The 21,029-nt window shown below is 39.5% G+C and overlaps 1 protein-coding gene across 1 annotated transcript; it reads left to right on the forward strand.

Moving 5' to 3' along the window:
* The first annotated feature begins 11,599 nt into the window (after positions 1–11,599).
* Positions 11,600–19,910, forward strand: KIAA0408 (KIAA0408 ortholog). The gene is made up of 5 exons (XM_009956254.2): positions 11,600–11,799; positions 14,553–14,894; positions 15,240–15,319; positions 16,460–17,834; positions 19,737–19,910. The coding sequence occupies exons 1-5, from the start codon at positions 11,665–11,667 to the stop codon at positions 19,908–19,910; spliced, it is 2,106 nt and encodes a 701-aa protein (XP_009954556.2). The 5' UTR covers positions 11,600–11,664.
* The last annotated feature ends 1,119 nt before the right edge of the window (positions 19,911–21,029 follow it).

Below are 21,029 nucleotides of genomic sequence, written 5' to 3' on the forward strand. Positions count from 1 at the left end.
ACCATTCATCATTTACTGTTCATTGTAGTATTATTTTCAGTTTGTTTATTTTGTCCACCCTCCAAGATAAGAAGTGCAAGAGACATAGTTTCTGTAATAGCCACTGCTGTAAAAACACTGAAGACTACTTGTTTGCCAAAAACAAAACGAAACCAAAAAAACTGCATAAAAACATACCAAAAAGTCACCCAGTTGAATAGGAATCTGCTCACCACAGTGTTCCAGGTAAGCAAACAGAAAACAATAGTTTTCACTTCATCTGGTTTTATCATTATTGAATAAAATTTTCGTGAGTGACAGGAACCAATTTAATATTCATTAATTTACACCAAATCAGAAGCAAAGCAGAAATATGCAGAGTGGGTGTGAGGAGTCTGTTCCTTTCCTCTTCCCACTCCCATAAAAAGAATTTGTATTCTAGCCACATATGAATAGTAAAATCACATTCAATGTGTATCCTGCTATTGTATGTCACAGCTTGTGTATATTTTGCTTCGTTGTGATGATAATGATTTTCAGCACTGTATTATGTGGATTAGACACCATGGAGGGGACAGAATCAGGATAGTTGGTATACAGAACACTATTATCTGGAAATGTGTCAAGGAGCTGGAGCCCCTGAGAATGAGATGCGTGAGGAGGAGGTATCACAGTAGGTGAGGAGACTTCTGGGAGATGTGAGCTGGCTGCATTCTCTCTGTGCTTTAGAAAAATGGCCATGCTACAGTCTGATTTGAACTGAATGGAGTGATGCTAGTCACCTTGTCTGATGTCAAATATCTTTTTGATTAATTAAACAATAAATTAAACAATCTAGTTTATCGGGTATAACATTTTCCAGCCTGTAGGTGCCAGGGCTCTGGATTCTCTGTCCAGGTTTCAGAACGAGTTTTAAATGAACATGGAATAACTCTTGGTGTGCTGAGTGACCCCTGCCTAACCACGCCATTGGTAGCGAGCAACCATAGGTGAGGGAAGCTTGTGTACGTAGGTGTGCGTCAGTAGTCACTGAATATTCCTGTCTTGCCTATGAGAGTCTGCACTGAGAGTGCAGGCAAGTCATGATCTTTCTATCGCACTGAACATAGGCAATTCCTACAAACAATAGATCTCCCACTATGAAAACCTCATCTGAAATGCCCAGTGGAGCTCAGTTTTCTTTTCTGTTTTATTCAACCTGTGTTGAAACCAGTGAATCCCACAAATGTGAATTCTCCAAAGGTGATTATTTACAAGTAAGTGTATTAATCACATTTTTTGTGTAGAGGCCATGATAAAAAATCTAGTAATAAATAGTGGTAATAAATAAAGCAGCTGTTTTTCTAGCTGGCAATATGGATTCCCTTTGATTTATCGTGCTAGCACTCTGTTCACTTAACCCATTCCCTAGTGAGAACAGTTCATCTCTGTGCCTGGGATGTGCTCTGCTGCCTGAAATAGTAGAAAGACAGGTTTGAGGGAAACCCCTCAGAAGGAAGCAGAGGTTGGGCAATAAAATTTATTTTATGAGAACGAAAAAAAAATAGTAAACTCTCAATATCCAGTGTTTAATGAAGCTTGTGTTTTTCTCCTTGTTTGTCTAGCTTTCCCTCAGCATACTCTGCAGGTGTAGTAACCTTGATCAGTTAAATCACTTAACCTTGATTTAATCCAAATATTTATTCCTACCAAGGGACGTTGTGATCATTATTTATTTTGTACTTAGCAGGATACGTCTAAAGGAAATTATACTCAAGATATGTGAGATTAATAGCTTTGCCTGGTGTCCTGATTAAAGAGAAAGTTAGGCCCAAAGTAATTTTGAGGAGTTTCTAAGCTGCTCTAATTTATGCTCAGTTGCCTAAAAGTTAAGTTCCACATATTAGAAACTATTATGGCAAGATATGGTCAAGCATATCACCCCTTCACAGTGAATTTCTGTAACTGTAAAGATAGTTCTCAAATCACTGGGAAAAGGCCCTTTTGCTGTTTTTCTCTCAGTGACTGCTGTAAGAAATTTTTCAGCAACTGCTTGAGAAACTACTTTTTTTTTTCCCCAAGGACTTGCAATTTGGACATTAAAAGTACAATAATTTGAGGCTTAAACTTGTCATATCAAATCTTAGCACAAGACTGACTTTTTGAGTTTCTGTTTTAGTGTCTCCCTTGGGGGAATAGAAGATCATTTGGGTTTTCTTAAATGTTACTGGCTTAATGCCATAAAAGAGAAAAAATCATACTTAAATCTAATCCGAGGTTCTGGGCTTTCAGATTTTAACCCACACTTGTTTATACCTTTCTCAGCCTTGAATGTAATAAAGATGAGTAGAGAGGGTTTGATTTGCACTGAGTGTATCAGTAATAGTACTACTGTAAAGTAGTAGGAACGTTTAATACACTGAATTCATACATTGAATACATCTTGGAAGTACTTGGGAAAGATTTGCTTCTTTCTCAGAAATCAGAAAAGGTAAGGATGAACCTCTTGAGACAAAGTGTTGAGATAACATCTACACAGGACTGGCAATTATAACCCCATTGATTTCTCACAGTGTTTTTCCTTGCATATAGCTGGTGCTTTCCTCATCCTAACTCTGTCATGCATCAACAAAACAAATCAAAGCTCTGAGACCTTTGGGGACATTTAGGGAGCTATCGCACAGGCTACAATCTGAAATTAAAGCATACCGAAGCATACAAAATCATTGTAGAAGCTCCCCACAGCCTTCGAATCTGTACTGAACAAGGAGAACAGTGAGGACCACTGCAAATCTCAGTACAGGGAAATCTCAATGAGAAATGAGATGTGTTTTTCATGTCTTCTGCATTCAGCTTGAAGGGAATAATTGGAGTTGCTTATCTGTTTCACACCAGATATTGCAGAGAAGTTCACAGCCCTCCATTTTTCACTATTTTAAAAGCTGCTGAGAAAGCTAATAAAATCAGCATGGACATCTATCCATAGCCAGAAGATAACATCTAGCCAAAGAAATAAGTGTTCTGTGTCTCGCTAAATTGAAATAACTTGGTCTCACAAAGACATTCAATAATTATGCTTGCCAAGAAAGGAAGCAGATTCTCCCCATACAGTTGCTGGCCTGGTGGGCAAAGTCCACCTCACAGGTGAGTAAGTGCAGCTGAACGCATCCCCATCCTCTGGCAGGAGTGTGTGGGAGTCAGGCAGGGCAGAGCCAGCCAGAACACTCCTGATTCACAGACTCCGTGTGCTGCATAACATCTAATTCTGAAGAGCGGTAAGAAGAATAATACAAGATTTTGCTTTCATGTGGAAACAAGCTGGATATGCCAGGTTACCGATCAGTTCAAATCTCACTTAAACGAGTAGCAGATTCACAGTTCCCATTTTGGAATATTCTGGCAAAATATTAATATTCTGGCAAAAATGTAATTGAATTTGAACCCTGGGATTGCCTTAATTTTACATTTCTGTGAAAGATTAAACTTCCGTTTCCTGTGTTCCCAGGGAATTCATTCCATGTTCTTTCAGAAAGAAGAAATCTTGTATCTATAGATCTAATTCTGACATTTTTACATTTGTGTAAATGGACAGTAACTCCCAACGAATTTTTGTGTCATTTTAGAAAATAGGTGCATTTGTTCCTTTAGTGCAACCAGATAAATTAAAGTAAATTTCTTTCCTATTTAGAGTTGGCTCTGAATGCCCTGACAGAATACCTCTACAAGTATTTTCTTTACTGTTACTGAAAAATTCCCATAATACTGGAATGATCATCTTCTCCAGGATCAGAGATATTTCTTTCAACCAAAAATACCCATGCCTGAAGCTCCAGTTAGAGATAGAATAAGTGTCTGCTGACACATGTCACCAGGGCTTCAGAATCAAAACTAGAAGAGAGCAGGTGCTATAGTGCAGAAATATGCCTGGCAGTTGGAAAATAGAAAATTGCCAAAACCATGGCTGTCTAAATGTGTTATAAAAAGAGATGAACTGCACATGAACTTTGGGAGTTGTTTACAAAAACAAGCAGAGCTTTAGGGTATTAGATGCCCTTCCCCTTAATCACCCCAGAATTTGATAGGTGAGTAGGAGACTTCTAAAGGCATCAGTATCAGGGATGTGATTCCCATTGGCTTACATTTCTGTCTCTGATTTAATGCCAGGGGAAGTGATATTCAAACCCAACTTTTGCCATTACACATGCAGTTGCCTATGGGGAAAATTACAGTGGCTCTATTTAAAGTAAACATCTAAAGTATCTGCCACTGATTTCCAATGTAACCTTGTAGAAGTGACGTGACATAACAGTTTGTTGACTCTATTTCTCAACTAAATTTATATACTATTGCAGAAGTGCACAATAGTAAGAGGAGACAGAATTTGTATTCCCTTCTGCCCATTTCCCAATTTATGTATCCGCTCCTGAGATATATTTGCCACGATTATCAAGGTGTACATCATTCAGGAATCTGATGTTGTGGTTGAGTTGATTACAGTGGCAGCAGTGCTGTTGTTCCTTCTTGTTATCAAATTTATGTGTACATAGCAAAATGGGTGTGCCATAACCAAGCTACTACAGCAGAACTGCAGATGCTCTAAAATGATCTGGAGCGCAGACTGTTAACAGGAATACAAATACCCTGAGTATATAATCAGATTATAGCCCATGCTGAAACTCATGCTTCTTCAGTCTTGCATGATGAAGAGAAATTTAGCAGAGGGCTTGTTTAAAATGCCTTTGCACCTTTTTTATTGAGGTGCTGACTTTTACCACGAGCAGAGTGGATAGCAGGTATGGACAAAGTGTACTTTGCCTGTGGAAGTAGTGTGTCAGATGTAATAAACCTACAATTGCCTTCTTGCTTATTTTGCCTTTGCCAGAGGCCGGAAAGCCACATTTGCTGCTTTGTCTGGTGCTGTTGGAGGAGGGGCAGTCTCTGTTGGGTAACTTTTTTTCCTCAAAAGCAAAAGTCACTACTGCTACATTTAAGGGGGTCCAGAATAATGAGCCCGGGTTTTTAGAGCTCGCTTCATGTTTTCTTTGTCCCAACTTTTCTCTTCCTTTCCCATATTAGGATGAGTTTAACATGGCCCTTTGACCTACAAGTGGGGTCCAGCTCTTGTCTCCTAATGAGTCACTCAGTCTCACACATTTCTAATTCCTCACACTAACAGAAATGTAGGATTTTGCCTGAGTGAAAACTCAAGCCTGGGATTTAGTCTGTTGTTTTCTTTAATTTTACAGTGTTTTACTTTAAAGAGTTTGTGTAACAAGACAAGGGGCATTGAGTTACCAATATTAAAGACACAAGACAAATAGCCTATGCTGGTGGATAAGAGTGAAAAATCATGTCTTCAGGGTCTATCTTCATTTGCAGTGGTGCAGCTGTGCTGGCTTCAGGGAGGAGGCAGCACTTGTGGTACTCAGCCTCCAGCTGTGGGCTCAGTTCTGCTCCCAGGCACTTGGGCTTCGCTCCCAGTCGTGTCAGCTGGTGTGTTGGGACATAACCTCCCAAAAGAAAGTCACACTGTTGCTTTATGAACAGGGAATTTTTAAATCCTCAGACTTTAGAGGCTGGGGATTTTCTTCAGGAACATTCAGTGGTGTACTTGGGTATCTTTGTTCAATTTTTAGATCATCTTTGAAATTTTCACAAATAGCTCAAGTCCCATTCTTTGTTACACGGGAGCAGAATAAGCACCTCAATAATGTATTCACTAAGACTTACAGCTAGACCATATAAGGACAAAAAATGTGTTTTTCCTGAAACCTGCTTTGGTATTTACTATAAAATGCACCCAGAGCTAAAATCTTTATGTTGTGCATGGATTTTATCGTGGATAAAATCTCACTGGTCTAAAGAGGAGAATGCTGACTAAGCAATGGATATGTGAATCCTCCTATCATGTCCTTCGTCTCACTGATCCTCTTGTCATCAGCTGCTCTGCCCACAAAAATTACTCCTGCTTAGTGTGTTTGAAGACACCGATCTGATAGCCAAATTTGTCCAGAGTTTTATGCTGCATGAATCAAGTATTTTGTGGCCATTCTCCAGGTACACGTAAGGACAAATGTTCCTTGAAATGTGAATTTTCTGACTATGGGTGGTCTCAATCACCATCCACAGACACATTGAAGCACAAGTACCCAACAGGACAGTGGTATGTGCATGAAGCTTCTGCCTGGGAGTCAGTATGCCAAATGAAAGCAATTTAACACAGAGTGCAACAGGAGAGTTACTGCGGTGGACAGAGATGCGAGGAGCAAGCTGAGCTCCTTGTGCCTGCAGCTCAGCAGAGGGAGCAGCTAAATTTCGCTACACTGGCTTCAGGCTCTCCCGTGGACTTTCAGTTACTGGATCATTTTTGTCACAAATGCTCCCTTCCCTCACTCCATGCCGACACTTGCTATGGGCACTCCCAGTGCTTTAAATCCAGGCTGAGGTTGTTTTGGACCTTCCTTGCTAGTCTTATGCCAGGGATGAGTTTCCCTGCACAAGGAAGATTCTCCATCCAGTTTCAAGTGCTTTGCTTTGCTGAGACACAAAGTATCTTAACAGACTGGAGAATCTGATCCAGAAACCTTATAAAGTAGCAGGAATATTTGGGTATATCCCAAAGAAGCGATTATCACTATTCCCAGAATGCAAGACGGTAAGATTGCACAGTCCCCAATAATTCTGCACTTCATAAGTGAAGGCATATTTACAATACAGAAAAATATTTTAGGGAGGAGTGGTTTGCTTTTAGCTCTTTAAGGTAACTGTCAACCAACACAACTGCAGCTTTAAACAGACTCCCTTTTTACAAAGCAGTTTATGAGGATCAAGTTGCAAAGCTCAAAATGATCATACTAAAAAATATAACCCTGAAAACTGGGTCTGGAAGGCAGCAAAGAATCTTCCTTTACAACATGGACGCTAATAAAAGAAACCTAAAATTGCCTATTGTCATAGCTTTAACATTGACAACTGGCTGCTTTGGCAAGCTTTAAAGACTGGACTGCACTATAAAACCTAAAAATGTCCTGGACTTGGAGTTGTTTACACAAAATATGAGGAGATATAAAGTTACAGAGCTGGGGGTTGGAAGAGATGGCTTTAAAACCATCCTCCGTGCACTGACGTCACGTGGAAGCCAGCTGCTGGGATGATGCTGAACGGAACTGTTTTTCAGTTTGCAAAAGTTGCAGAGTTATTCAAAGAGAGTTGCAAATGCTGCCCCAGTTGAAAGGTTGTGACTTGCTTAGCTTTCCTATTTCTTTTAAAGATCAAGATTCGCAGAACTGGATCCCAGCTAGCTGTGCATTTCATTGCTTTCACTGCTGTTTAGAAATGGACTGAAAAACTTCTAAAGGATTTCTCATTCCATGAAAGGTACGGTTATGGTTTATTTTAAATCAGTGGTTTTGAACAGTTAAGATTAAAGCAACTTACTAACGCAGAAAATAGTTATTTAAACATTTCTCTAATGTTATTTAAATGGCATGTGGTGTTCATGTATGTTATATATGGTCTTTATTCTTAGAGAAAGACTCTTCATTAGTTCAGCCAGTTTCTTTAGTGCAGGCACAGATATATCAACAGAACAGGGATGACAGGTAGCATTGTGAGCCCTAGAGTCTCCTGCTTTCTCTCTCTCTCCCATCTCTTCTCTCTCCTCTTTCTCTTTCTTTTCTTTCTCTTTCTTTCTTCCTTTCTTTCTTCCTTTCTTTCTTCCTTTCTTTCTTTCTTTCTTCCTTTCTTCCTTTCTTCCTTCCTTTCTTACTTTCTTCCTTTCTTCCTTTGCTTCTTTCTTCCTTTGCTTCTTTCTTTCTTTCCTTCTTTCTTTCTTTCCTTCTTTCTTTCTCTTCTTTCTTTCTTTCTTCCCTCCCTTCTTTCATTCTTTCTTTCACTCCTTTTTTCTTTCCCTTCTCTCTCTTTCACTCACTCACTCAACTGTAGTTTCTTTGTATGTATAAAGTGCACAGTATTGTGCCACACTTTTATAACTGAACAAATAAATAAATTTACTATTTCCTTAGTCATCCAAAATACAATACTTTGTCGGAAGTATAATTTAACAGCTTTTTTCCTGTAAAATCAAGGGAAGATTTGTGTATCTGAATGGTTGTGTACATCCAGTCTAATTAATCTCTGTTGAAAAATAACATCTCAGCTAATGTCACTGTAGATTACTTTCAGAAGTTGATAGAGGTTGGTTGCAAACTATTTTGCATTTTTAATACGTCGATAGAAAAGGCATGGGTAAGACATGGAGGAATAATATTAACATCAAATAGTTGCTTAAAACATTTTTTGCTTGAGAGGAGGGAGGGCTAAAGGAAAAGTTAAGGGAAAATGCAGCTGATGTAGACAAATTGATTATTTGCTTGAATTTGATTGCTGTAATGAGCTTCTGACCTTGTCTAGGACATGCAGAAAGTGCCAATACTGCAAGAGCACAGATACTGTTCTGATCCACACAGCAAATTATAACGTGGCATTTTACATCCTTTTGGGTTGCTTAAGCCCTGTGAAATACCCGTGGGGACATCTCAGTGTGCTATACAGACAGAGGGTATACCACCAGGACTACAAATTGGATTTTATTGCTAGTAGGGGAAAAAAAAAAAGCAAAACCACCCCCAACAAGAAAAAAAAACCCAGACAGCAATAAAAAAAAAGGGGGAAAGAGTCACAGAAATAGGAGTTAAAACTCTCTGAGGAATTTATCCACTGTACAATAGCAGCAAAACTGTATAGTCATCCAGCTGCTAACATCAATAAACATGAGTTTTCTTCTCCGAATTTATGTCAAGAGGAAATCAGAGAAGCATAAGAAGCAATGCAAGCTTTTTGCAGATCTTAGAGCTACAAGTGACTATCTGTAACTTCTGTAACTAACCTTTTCCAAGACTTGATTTCATTTTGATTGTATCCAATCTCTTTTTATAATCAGAGTCCAACATGAAACAACCTGGAAATTGTTAAGATGAATGCAAACATGGCAATAGTAGTTCCCAGCATTAAGAAACCACCAGGGGCCTTTTCAATGCTATATGCATGCTTGAAAGGAGTACATATTATATATCTACTCTTATATGTGTGAAAAAAAAATATGCTATATAGAATTGACTTTCTTTCTAGTAATGTGCTGCTGATTGAAGCATGGTCATTATTACTAATAGTGCACTAGCAAAATCACCATTTCTGCAAGTTGTAGACAGATTAGGCTGGCCTGTCTCGTCCATGACTTTACAGCGTTTATGCTTTTTCTACTTCTTTCTGACATATTCAAACAATTCTAGTGGAGCAGAGAATTGACTTTTGTTTATTTCTCAGAGATATCTTGAAAGATTATAAAGATATAAAAGTAGCCAAGAAAAAAAAATAAAATAAAAAAGCAAATGACTGTACTAAAATTTTCAACCTCTGAGTTAGCAAAGTGAGAAAGTATTGAAGTAGTTGTAAAGTTCATTATCAGTAGATGTTTAGATTGCAACAGGTCTTAAGAGCAGTGGAATTTTTTTATAAGTTGGTTTTGGTCAACACCTACTCAAGTCTGGCACAAAGCTGAAACGTTGGCCTGGAGAGGTGCAGTCTCTACAGCCTGGCTGCCTTCCCTAAGAAGCCATGAGCAAACCAGTGCTTGACTTCTTTTGTGATGAGAATGCTGTGCTGTCTTTCAGCAGCTCTTATTTTCAAGGAGTTTTATGTTTTTGTAAAGCCGCGCAGTATGTTTTTAGGCAGCTGGGAGAAAAAGGGTCTGAAATCTGCTTGTAGATAGTTGAGGGACAGATTGCCAGTTCAGAGCTCCAAAGCAGGTGTGAGTCAGAGTTTTAAAGAGTAAGCTCCAATACCACGTTACGTGGTGACATGCTTACACCGTTGTGAAATGAGCTGACAGAGATGTTTGAAGAATAGTCAGCTTATTCTTCAAGTCCTCCATCCAAAATTTCCTTGGGTAAACAGTTTTGCAACCCGTTGAGTTAGGATTGGGCCCATGATGCCTGTCAGTTGAGAGATCCTGTAGCAGGACTTCCTATGACCCAAAGACCTGAGTAACCCATTGGACTTCAGCTAAGCTCTTCTGCTTACTTGTTCATGAAAGAAGCTGGCTCCAAGTTTGGCATCAGCTTCCCAGTCAGCTGAAATAATGCAGACACTGGTAAGCAGTGATTACACAGTAGTCACAGCTGAATCAACAAGACTTGTCCAATAAAATATAGGATGGGGAAGAACTTCACATGAAGCTCAAGAATGAATTTTCACTGTATCAAAGAAAATGTGGGCGATAAAACGGGCAGTTCCTAGACTTGATAATCACTGACCATTGGTCAGGGAAATGAACAAATTCCAGGAAGGTACACTGGGTTTACCCCTAGTTAATTCTCCAATAATTCTTTTGCCTGTCCATAAGCTTGGTTTCTGGAGGAGACCAAAGATATGCAGAGGCATTTTGTGACTAGAACTAGATTCCATGTCCACCTAAGTAACACAACAGCTGGCTTTGAGGGCCAAAGTTAACAAACTCAAGTTTCAATGTGTGTGTCACAGTCATTATACCACAGGAGCCATCATAACTGAACGAATAAGTGTTATTTCAGCCTTGCTGGCATAGTAAATGTGCTGATGGTAGTGGAGTTTCTATTGTAAAGCATAAGAAAGCAAGAGGAACACCAGGCCAATAAAATCTGTAAGTGTTTTGCTCCAAAGTCAGACAAGCAGATCCAAAATATTTCCCTTAAAATATACATTTTTCGTGGCTCAATTAATAATTTTGCATTCACAGATACTAAGATACTAAAGACTTAAGAAGGAGAAGGACAAACTGAAGCACAAATTAGTTAAATATTCTGAGCAAGGTTTTGAACTAGATTTGAGTTAGTGCTATATTTTCTCGCTTTCCTTATGCCGATCCTGGAACTAACATTTATAGGTTTAGATTTGTAAATACAAAACACGTTAACTCTTCATAGTGACCTATAGTGCTTTATATAGCAGAATGATGCTTTCTACTGTACATGTATGTTTGTTACCTGTTATTAGCTTTCCTGTCCCCTTTTCCTTCATGTATTCTAAAGCTTTCATATAGCCATGAGAATTTTCTGCATGTATCAAGTTTACAGTCTTCAGTTGCCAAAAGAATGTCACGGTCTTTGTCGTGCTACATGCATGTGAGAAAGGAGTGCAGGAAAAACATGATACCTTTACACTTGCAGTTGTCTTTTGAACAAACGTAAAAATAGCTTTCACCCTCAAGGGCAGGCGTTGCAGGATCCCAGGGTCCTGAAGTGCCATTCAATATCATGCAGACTGGAATTTCATTGAAAACAGGTTTATAGTGAAGAGTAATAGGAAAGATGCAAAGTGGCCATGGTACAGAGCCTGCTGTGACAGACGTTCCTGAATTCTGTGGTGCTGGATGGATGCGTGTCTCTCCTCCCCTTTCCAGATCAGGCCTCTTTGCCCTTGGGTTTGTGTCCTGTAAGACTTGGTTTCTGCATATTTAGTCACACTCCAGTTATATATCATGCAATTGTGTGATGCTGTCTCCTGCAAGCACGCTTCAGTTAATTATTTTGGGTTTTTGCTTGGTTGTTTTTTCCCCTGAAAGCTAGAATCAAACGCAAGTGAGACTTATTCTGATAAACTTCCAGGAAACATTCAGGGAAGAAAGAAAAAAAGCAGAGCTATCTTCTTGCTGTTACACAGACTGTAACCATGGACCTGAGTAAACAACTGGAGAATACTGAAAGGAACTGGAATAAAGAGAAGATGGAATTGCTGGAGAGATTTGACAATGAAAGGAAAGAATGGGAATGTCAATGGAAGGTCATGCAGAAGAAAATAGAAGAGGTACTTTTAAACAAAAACCTGAGCACTAACATTTCCACTTGGAATGAAGTGACTAGGGCTCACTTCGTTTTTTTTTTTTTCTGAGTTATATCCTGAGTTATATTTCTTATGTGTCACTGGAAGTTTCTAATAGCTGATGGTAGGAGGCAAAGCCTGGGGTTAAGCAGTATTTGCAATTGCTCTTTTAATAGTCATGAATATGAAGCAGGAGGTTAAATGTCACTTTGTGTGAAGTTTGCTATGGTATTGTTGGCTGTTATATACTGCTGCCAGTTCTGCTGGGCATGAGCCACACTGCTCATATCATACATCCTTTTTCAAGTACACGCTGAATGGCTGCATATATGGGGTTTAGGAAAATACCTATTTAGTAACAAAACCTAGGTATCATAATTCTCTGGCAAAAAGGAATTAGATGGTACAGGTCTTCTGGGGCAAATATTAAAAAGAATGTCATACATGAGACACTGCGTGATACAGAATTGTTCTATCTAGAACCTCTCGATTTAGGGATGGCATTTAGTAGAGAAAACAGGTACAGTAAATAGCATGTATGTCCTGACACCTCTTGTGTTTACACATACTAACAAACACTCACTCCCTGACACTTCTAATGCATCTCCTTCCAGAAATAGTTAAGGTAATTATTTATTATTATTCTATTTCAAAATTGTCCCTGCAGCAGAACCCTCTGGCACTCTGCAATGCATAAATTGAATCTGCCTTGGCAACATATAGAAGCAAGTTTTTTCACCACTGAGCTTTCCACATTTTTCATTCTAATATACACATGCAGTTTGCTTGCTCTCTGCCAACACCGTCCTGTGGCTGAGCAGCACAGGAATGTATGGCAGAGATTGCTCACATGAAAGTATGAGAAGGAAAATTATCAGAGCTAAATGAATTGCAGCTATACACTGCCCTTTAAACCAGCCTGCAGCACAACTCCATAATGTCAGCTCTCTTACGTTTTACCTGCAATTCTTGCAGATTTTGATATGATAGTCTTTGCCACATTTTGTCTTTTTTGTTAGGACATTTCTGTGCAGTCTCACCTAATTTCACTGCCAAGGTGAGAGTGCTTCAAAAATCAGTAATGTAATCTCTGTGTGTAGTTGAATTTCAGTTTATTAGGTATATGAGCTATTTTGGAATGATAGTAATGTGTTGCGAAAAGGTATTCTGGCTATTAGTAATCCTAACAACGGCAGTCAAGACCATGTTTTTTCCATGTTCTTTATTAGCATTAGGAAAGCGTGACAGAGACAGAAAAAGAGATAAAGAATGGAATGATAAGGTATGGAATGGGCCTGAGGGGAAGAAAATGAAGCAAATCACTGGGTACTGCAGGACCAGACAAAACTGCAGATGATACCCCAAGGTTATTGATATCCTAAGGTCTCCTCTTAAGCTTTGTCTAAAGCTGCCTTTGATTTCAGTTGCCTGACCTTTCTTTGTCAAAAGTCACATGGCTGGAAAAAAGGGGAGAAATACTGTCATCTGTAGAGGGATTTCCTCAATAAAACTTGTTCTACTTAGCAGCTTGTATTTTTATTTGGCATTTTTCTCCAGCCCACCAAAACCTAACTTAATTCCTGGATTACGCCAGGAAGACTTATGTGGTTTAGGAGAAGATATTGCTGAGCTACAAGGTGGTAGTCTTCCTTCTTACTGCTATGCTCAGTCTATGTAAGGCACTCATTTCCTGGAAATGACAAAGTTCAGCCCTCAGGTTCCATGAGCAGTTGGGCTTTGGGAGTGAATTCTGAAAGCCTAGGATGAGGTCAAGTGTCAAGTCTCTGAACATGAGAATACTTCTAATCCACAGCACTACCCATGAAACGGCCATATGTTCTTCATGTTGTTATTCTTTTTCACTGTCCTTCCAAAAGCTGTTGTAATGGCCTTGTGCACTGTGAGAGAGCAGGCAGATGGCTGTTCAGGGGTGCCTGCTCTGCACTTTCTTCATAAGGGCAAGTTAAGAATGAATGTTTATAGAGCTGTGGGATTCTTGGCACGGGAAATGATACTGTAAGCAGAAGAGGTTTTTATGATGTTGCGATTTTTTCTAATTTATAATTTATCACAGTTCCCTAGTTTGAATGTGCTGGGTGATCGGGATTAACATTTACTAATGAAGCCACTGGATCTCAGCAGATAGCATGAAAGAAGAGGGTGACAGCACATTGCCAAATAATACCATTCTGCAATACTGATTTATCACTCCAGTCATAGGGAAGAATTCCCTTTGCCTGAGAACCAGAAGAGTCTGCTCCAGAGCAGATGGCGCTGTATGTGATGAGAATTCACTTCCATTCCTTAAACTAATATACTTTAACAGCCTGTAACATAGCCAGAGCCCTCTCCCTCCCTCACATTCCCCATCCATCAGATCAGGGCTGTGTCTACCACATAGTGCGCTGATATTACCTGGAACCATACAGCTTCTGTTCAAGGCAGGGCCATTGACCTTGTGACATCTCTTCAAATCCCACCCTATGGGTGGAAGCCATACATTAAAACCATGGCAAAGAGTTTGTGAATGGCCACAGCACTTTCCTCATCCTGTGACAATAATGGTCTGTGAACTATCACACTGTGTGACCCAACATTTTTCTACTAACATGTGATGAAATCTTTTTACTTGGCGCTACTGAATGAAGCATCATTCAAAACAGAAGATGAATATGTTCTTTTACCATTAAGTTCATCACAATACCATGATTTGTTAGAAGGTTCTGTTGTTTTTTCAGCTTTACCAGGAGGTAAAACTTAGAAGGGAGAGCAATATGAATGTCCATGATAATAAGGCCATTCAGAGCAAGATGCTGCAGCTGTCCGTGCATTCCCCTACTTCAGAAGAGAGTGACACAGTGGAGCTGAACTATCAACAAAATGTGGCAAATGACAGGATGGAAAAAGGAAGTTTGCTCAGTAAAACAGGACATGAATGTAAAGAAACCAGAGCCAAGAGCAGAAACAATACTCTGTTAATGGACAATCTGGCCTTTGAGAACCGTGAGGAACATGAAGACAGCCTCAGCATCAAAACTTCCAAGAAAAATGCCAAGAATTATATTGGCGATCTCAATGTAGTAAGTAAAGTATGAGCATGTTTCAGTTACAAGGTTGAGCAAAATACTGAGGGCTTTGGCCTGCCAGGTTAACCTAAAGACCTGATCTCCCTGATTTTAGCTTTCCAGCAAGGTACTGTCTCTACTTGCTTCTTGATTTGCTATTGATGAGTTTCTTTTCACTCTTTAAATGTGTTAACAGCATGCTTTTTATCTCTGTTCATAACCTAGGGCATTTTTTTATCTTTCCTTGTGCTACTTTCCTCTGCTGTGAGTCTTAAATGCAATTTACCACAAGTTTCCAAATAATTGTGGAGGTACCATTTAAAAGGCTTATATTAAAGGACTGGTTTTATATTTATAAAGGCTCTTAAAGAACTTGCCAGAGTCAGTGAAGAATTATGCAGCTATCAAGAGGAAATTCGAAAGAAGTCCAACCACAGAAGGTAAAAACATATTTGGACTCTTTATATTAGAGGAAGAAAATGGATAATGAGACTGTGCTCCTGTTCACTTTGAAGGGGGGTTTGCTGTTGAATTTGTTAGGAGTTGGGCAGTTCCTCTCCTAGTGTTTCAGTGTTCAACATAAAACATTCAAATGACATATACTGAAACATGATACAAGGGCACATTTTACTAGCAAAAAGGAGCTTATCTATAGAACCTACAAAATGAAATTAGTATTTATACGAGATTTAATTGTACTTGTTTCTAATGGCTATATAGACAATTGGGAAAGCTAGCAGATACTTCTGTGTGCCCTGGTCCCATTTCCACGCAGTTCTATAGAACACTGTATGGGTTTGTTAGGCTGGGAGTTTCATACATTAAGCTCAGATCTAGCCTTAAGTGTGGGGGATGTGTCAGGGACTGGCAATCCAAGACTGCAAGGAAGGCAAGAGAAGGAAGAACAACATACTTTTGTACTAAAGGAAAGACAGTAAGCTAGACTCTGGAAAGTATGGCAAATGAATATTCCACCATCTGTTAAAAACTCAATGTTCATGGTCTCCTTTAGCAAGATAAACACCAGTCTTCCTCTTGAGCTGTGCAGAAATTCTCAAAAGGTAAGACTGAAGCCGTGGTGTGATGGGGTGCACACCATGAAAGAGGTTGAGAAAGGGTATGTCTCAGCGATGTTGAGACCACATGGAACTCTGCATCACGTCAAGCTCTTCTCAGATGCTCCCAAAGAGCAGAGTGACTTCTTACACTCCCCCATGCAATAAGTTGGTTGTCTGTTGCTGATTTAATATTGTAGCTGGGTGTTTGTATCTTTAACGCAAATAGTATCATAGCTTACTGTAGGATAGGTAAGAAAACAGGCAATCATCTACAAAAACTCAGAAAAATAATTTTAGTGGCAAGGGAAAGGAATACAAGATTGCCTTTGTTGAGCTTTCTTCTAATTCTTCATGTATGTTTCAAATGTGCTGGGTGTATCAGCTGCAGCAAAACTGCTCCCAAATCTTTTTGAGCAGCCAGTGTCAAAACACCTGCTTATAAGAAGAATGAATCCATGCTGAGGTCCCCTGGGCGAATACTCTTATTGCTCATCCTTAAAACACCTCTCCTTTTATTTCCAGAATGAAGTCACTTCCTTTCCTGGGGGAATTTGAGGAAACCCAAAACACAGTTATTCTGCCGGAGATGAACCATGTGTCCAGCAATGAATCACAGACTTCAGTTACTTTTGAAACAGAGGAACATAATAATAGGAAGAATCTGGTGAGCTCCACCATGGCTGTGAAGGACACGTCTTACGGTGGTCTTACTGGTGACAGAGGGACAGACTTCAGACCTTGGCAAAAGAAAGAAGCTCCACCAGTTCCTCCACGGAGCACTTCTCGGCACCTAACAAACTCACTTTCTGCAGTTGTACAGCTTTCTGAAGCACCAATAAGAGATCCAGGCATCAAAAGCAATTGCAAGGCTCAGGACTGCAGGAGTGGAAGGAAACCGATGAATCCTTCACCTATAAACCAGAACGAAACTGCAGCAGGCTGTGCAAATGAAGGGCAGGCTGCGAGAGGTCCTGTGATGGTAACTGCTGCAACACCTGTAACCAAAAATGAGTGCAATGTACCAACAAGTTTCTGCCACAACACATGGGCATATGATGTGGGCAAACTTGGAAGAGACAATAAAAGTGAACCTTCCCCACTGTCAGCCCAAAAGAGTTGCTCAGATGGAAATATGGCCCAAAGCAACAACATGCACCAGAAACAAAATTCCAAGTCTCACAGCAGCCCTTATTACAGTAATGACTTTTATGCCCCTGCTACGCTGCACAATGATCTTTTCGAAGACTCTAGGTATACTTCGGGAAAGACCCAAAGAAATGAAACTTTAGCAGCAAAGATCGATGAGTTTAACCGGACTGTATTTCACACAGATAAACGTAACAATGCTTTTCAAGAAAACCAGGTGCCTCGAACATCATCAGAAGATCACAAGCCCTGCAGCCCGCTGTGTGAGTCTGCTATTAGCAGGACAGAAACTGCAAATACGTCTTGTGTTTCAAATCCCAAATTCTCTGCAGCAAAGGAGCAAGAAACTAGCAACCCCGGCAAAGCTGTCAGAACGGCAGGGCAACAAAAGCAAATAAATGGGCTTCCAAATACTGGTGGTTATAGGCACATGCTTCACGAGCATGACTGGAGACCAAGTAATTTATCCGGTCGCCCGCGCTCAGCTGACTCAAGGTCGAACTATGGTGTTGTTGAAAAGCTTTTGAAAAACTATGAAAAATCAACAGTGAGTTCTCCGGGTAATGCAAAGTGCTGCAAAGATAAGTGGACACGGGCAAATTCTGAATTCACCGATGGGGGTTGTGAGACATTGAGTCAGTATTTAGAAATGCTCCAGATTGAGCAAGGAAAGCAAGAATTTCCGAGGAATTCAGCCAGGCATATTGGGCAGCAATTCAAGCAAGGAAAAGAGAGACAGAAGTTACCAGAGGTAAGGTTCATAAGAATGGCAAGAACAAAGTAATTCGGTTTCATACAAAGCTTCAGATTCTAAAATGAGGCAAGCTAATGCGATATTATAAATAATCATATTAAAATAGGCACTATAGGCCAGGATCTGGATGAATCAGCAGTATTTCCTCTGAAGATAATAGAGTTGTGGGAGGCAGAAGCATGTAAGAATGGCCAGTGAAGACATGTGCCAGATTCTGAACTCTGCTGCTGTTGTGTAAAGCTAGATTTTAACTGCAGTGCAGTTATTCAAGGGTTGAGCTAGCAAGAACTGCAATTGGGTTTTAACTCCCTCCCTCCTTCCTTTAGCTGACGAGTTATTTCTTAAGCCTTCCCAAAAGGCTTAAGCACACTTGGCCATGTCAAAATCCTAGAGGGCTTAGATAGCATTCTTCAACATCCAGGGTGCTGCTTGGTTCAGAATTTCCTTGGAACTGCCCATGAAAAGAGGGTATTGTAGCTCCATAAAGTTTCCAGTAACAAAGTGACCTCCTCTTACCCATGTCTCAGTTCCAGGCTTCTCCTATATGTTCAAGTATAGGCTCACAGAAAAAGAAGAGTATGGCATGACTAATTAATTTATATTTGGCTGAATTTTATTTGCATAGGTTTAGAAATATTGCCTTTGCCAACTTTCTTTCTTAATGAAAAGAGAAACAGATGGTTTTGAAAATACACTGCAAGTTGCAGGTTCTCTAAAAGGCCACAAAGAAAGAAAAATAATTTTTCCTGAAGAGCTCCTTGTCCGACAAACAGAAAGAGATATGTCCCTTAGCGTCTCAGAAAACAGAAGGCGAATGTGTTTGGAGCTGAGAAACTTAAATGGGTTCAGACTGTCAACTGGTATGCTTTAAGCTGTCACAAATTCAGTGGAGCTATGTGGATTTAAACAGCTGAGAATCTGACCATGCAGATTTTCTTCTGCATGTCTTTCTGACAGCCTTGCAGTGATGCATCATCTTGCTTAGCAGACACATCTTTACTATAGCACAGAAAGAAAAAACCATGAAAATTCTGATTTCTTTTTCATCCAACGAACTTTTGATAGGAGAACAAATTTTCATCAATGAATATGTAGAGAAGAGATAATGACTAGTTAATGACTCAGTTTACATTGATGTAAGCCCAGAATAATTTTATTAAACCAATTGGATATTTTTTGTCCATAGGCTCACACTGTATGTTGTCATTTCTATCCGCACAATCTAAGTATAGGATATAGCCTGATTAGGGGGGTACCATTTTAGGTCCAGCAGTATTCATGTCACAAAGATGTAAAGAACTACACATGGCATGAGGCATTTGGTTTATTTTCATTATTTCCAATTTACATCACTGTAGCTGTGATCAAAATCTGTTGGTTTTCCTGTGTACATAAGGCTCTGCATGTAGACATGACACTGCATTAATACATAACCATTCTGAATTAGTTACCAAGTGTAAACAGCTTCACATTGCACTAACGGAAACAGAGTTCTTAGCAAGATACGACTGCTGAAATAGGATCTATCAAAAAATACCTCAAAAGTATGTAGATCATACTCCAGTAATGTAAGATGGTATTCTGATTCTACAGTGTTCATTGACAAAAAAGCTTCCAAAAGTTAAAAGAAATGAGAAGCAAATGTCAGTTTTGGCTTGCATTAACATTTTATACCTTTCCTTGTGTCTGACACTTGTCTCCATATATTTTAAACTGCAACCAATGTGCGAATCCCTAAACATAGAAATAGCTGTTCTTTTGCATTCTGCACATTACTGTGCTCCTTTTAATATCTTCAGACCACCTGTTCTGAGGTCACCCCAAATGTCTTCCTACATTCCCTCTGCATTCCATAAAAGCCGTAACTTGTTAAAGCAAGGAATTGCCTTTGTGTTCTAGATATCTGTGCCAGCTAAATGTTCAAGTGGGAAGGGTTTCTCGCGGCCTGCTCGGCCAGCAAATCGACGCTTACCTTCCAGATGGGCATCCAGATCACCGTCAGCACCTCCTGCTGTGAGAAGAACGGCGTACAACTGCTCTGTTTCCTTTCGGTCAGAGACCTCAGTAGTCTGAACCCAGAGCTGGGTTGGATGGCATTGTGAAAGCTCTATGCTTCGTTATAACTGTGTTCGGTATGTGTTATAGCAACCAGTTCTACACTGTTGTATCTTGTCCAAAAGTGACCCCACCACCTGCCGGACAAAGCATTTTGAATCTTAGGTCATCGTCACCATGGTCTTCAGTGTTTTTATTGACATGAAATTACTATACCCTTGGTTTTCTCTTTTTTTTTTGGTAATAGCTCACAAAGAATTTCTTTTGAATGGCATCTTCCTTAATTTGCCAATCAATTTTGAGTTGAAACAATGTATAGTGCTGTATATTCTGACTCTTCTGCAAACAGCAGAACGTAAAGCTGTATGCATGATCATGTGTTCGTAGGTGCATGTGTTGGACTAGGAAGTATACAGGTCTGTATTTAGAAGAGACAAACTGTGCTAGTGTTGACATTGAAATTACAACCTATATGCCTACATATATATATATATACTTTGTGTTTATTTAAAAAAGTTTGAAATATACAGTCCTGATGACATTTATATTTTGTATATCTTTTACATAGGTTCACAGGTGTAGTATTTAATGTACAAAAACTAAATATGCATTTTTGTGACTGATTGCAGCGATAATGCCTTGCACAATATGTATCTGAAGCAGACTAGTTCGACTGATTCGTCAGTCATGCTTCATGGCATCCTCGTTCGGTTTCCTAATCCTTATGATGCTAGGTCAAAATACCCAAACATATTTTTTCTGAATTAAAATATTATATGATTTGTAATACATTAGCCTTTTTCAGCACCAGAGACATTCCTGAAACGTTCCAATCCCTTTAAAAAGCTTAAATGTGCCATTATATATATAGCGTACTGTAAACACTTTGGTAGTTTCAACTAGTGTAACATACAGTTTATGAAGGGAAGAAAAGGGTTGTATATGCTCAATTCTGTGAAACATATTTTTCCTTCTAGCATTATACTTTGAGGTTTGGCAAAGCCAGAAAATGATGGACTCGTTTACTTTCACTCAAGGCAGGAGAACAAGGACTGTTGTTCCCAGTGCTGCAGCCACACTCCTTTTTTACTCTTCTCCTAGACTAGAGTGCCTGAGCCACTTGCTAATTTACTGCTC

This window comes from Leptosomus discolor, chromosome 2 (genome assembly GCF_034619465.1).
Source record: "Leptosomus discolor isolate bLepDis1 chromosome 2, bLepDis1.hap2, whole genome shotgun sequence".
In the NCBI taxonomy this organism is placed as follows: Eukaryota; Metazoa; Chordata; class Aves; order Leptosomiformes; family Leptosomidae; genus Leptosomus; species Leptosomus discolor.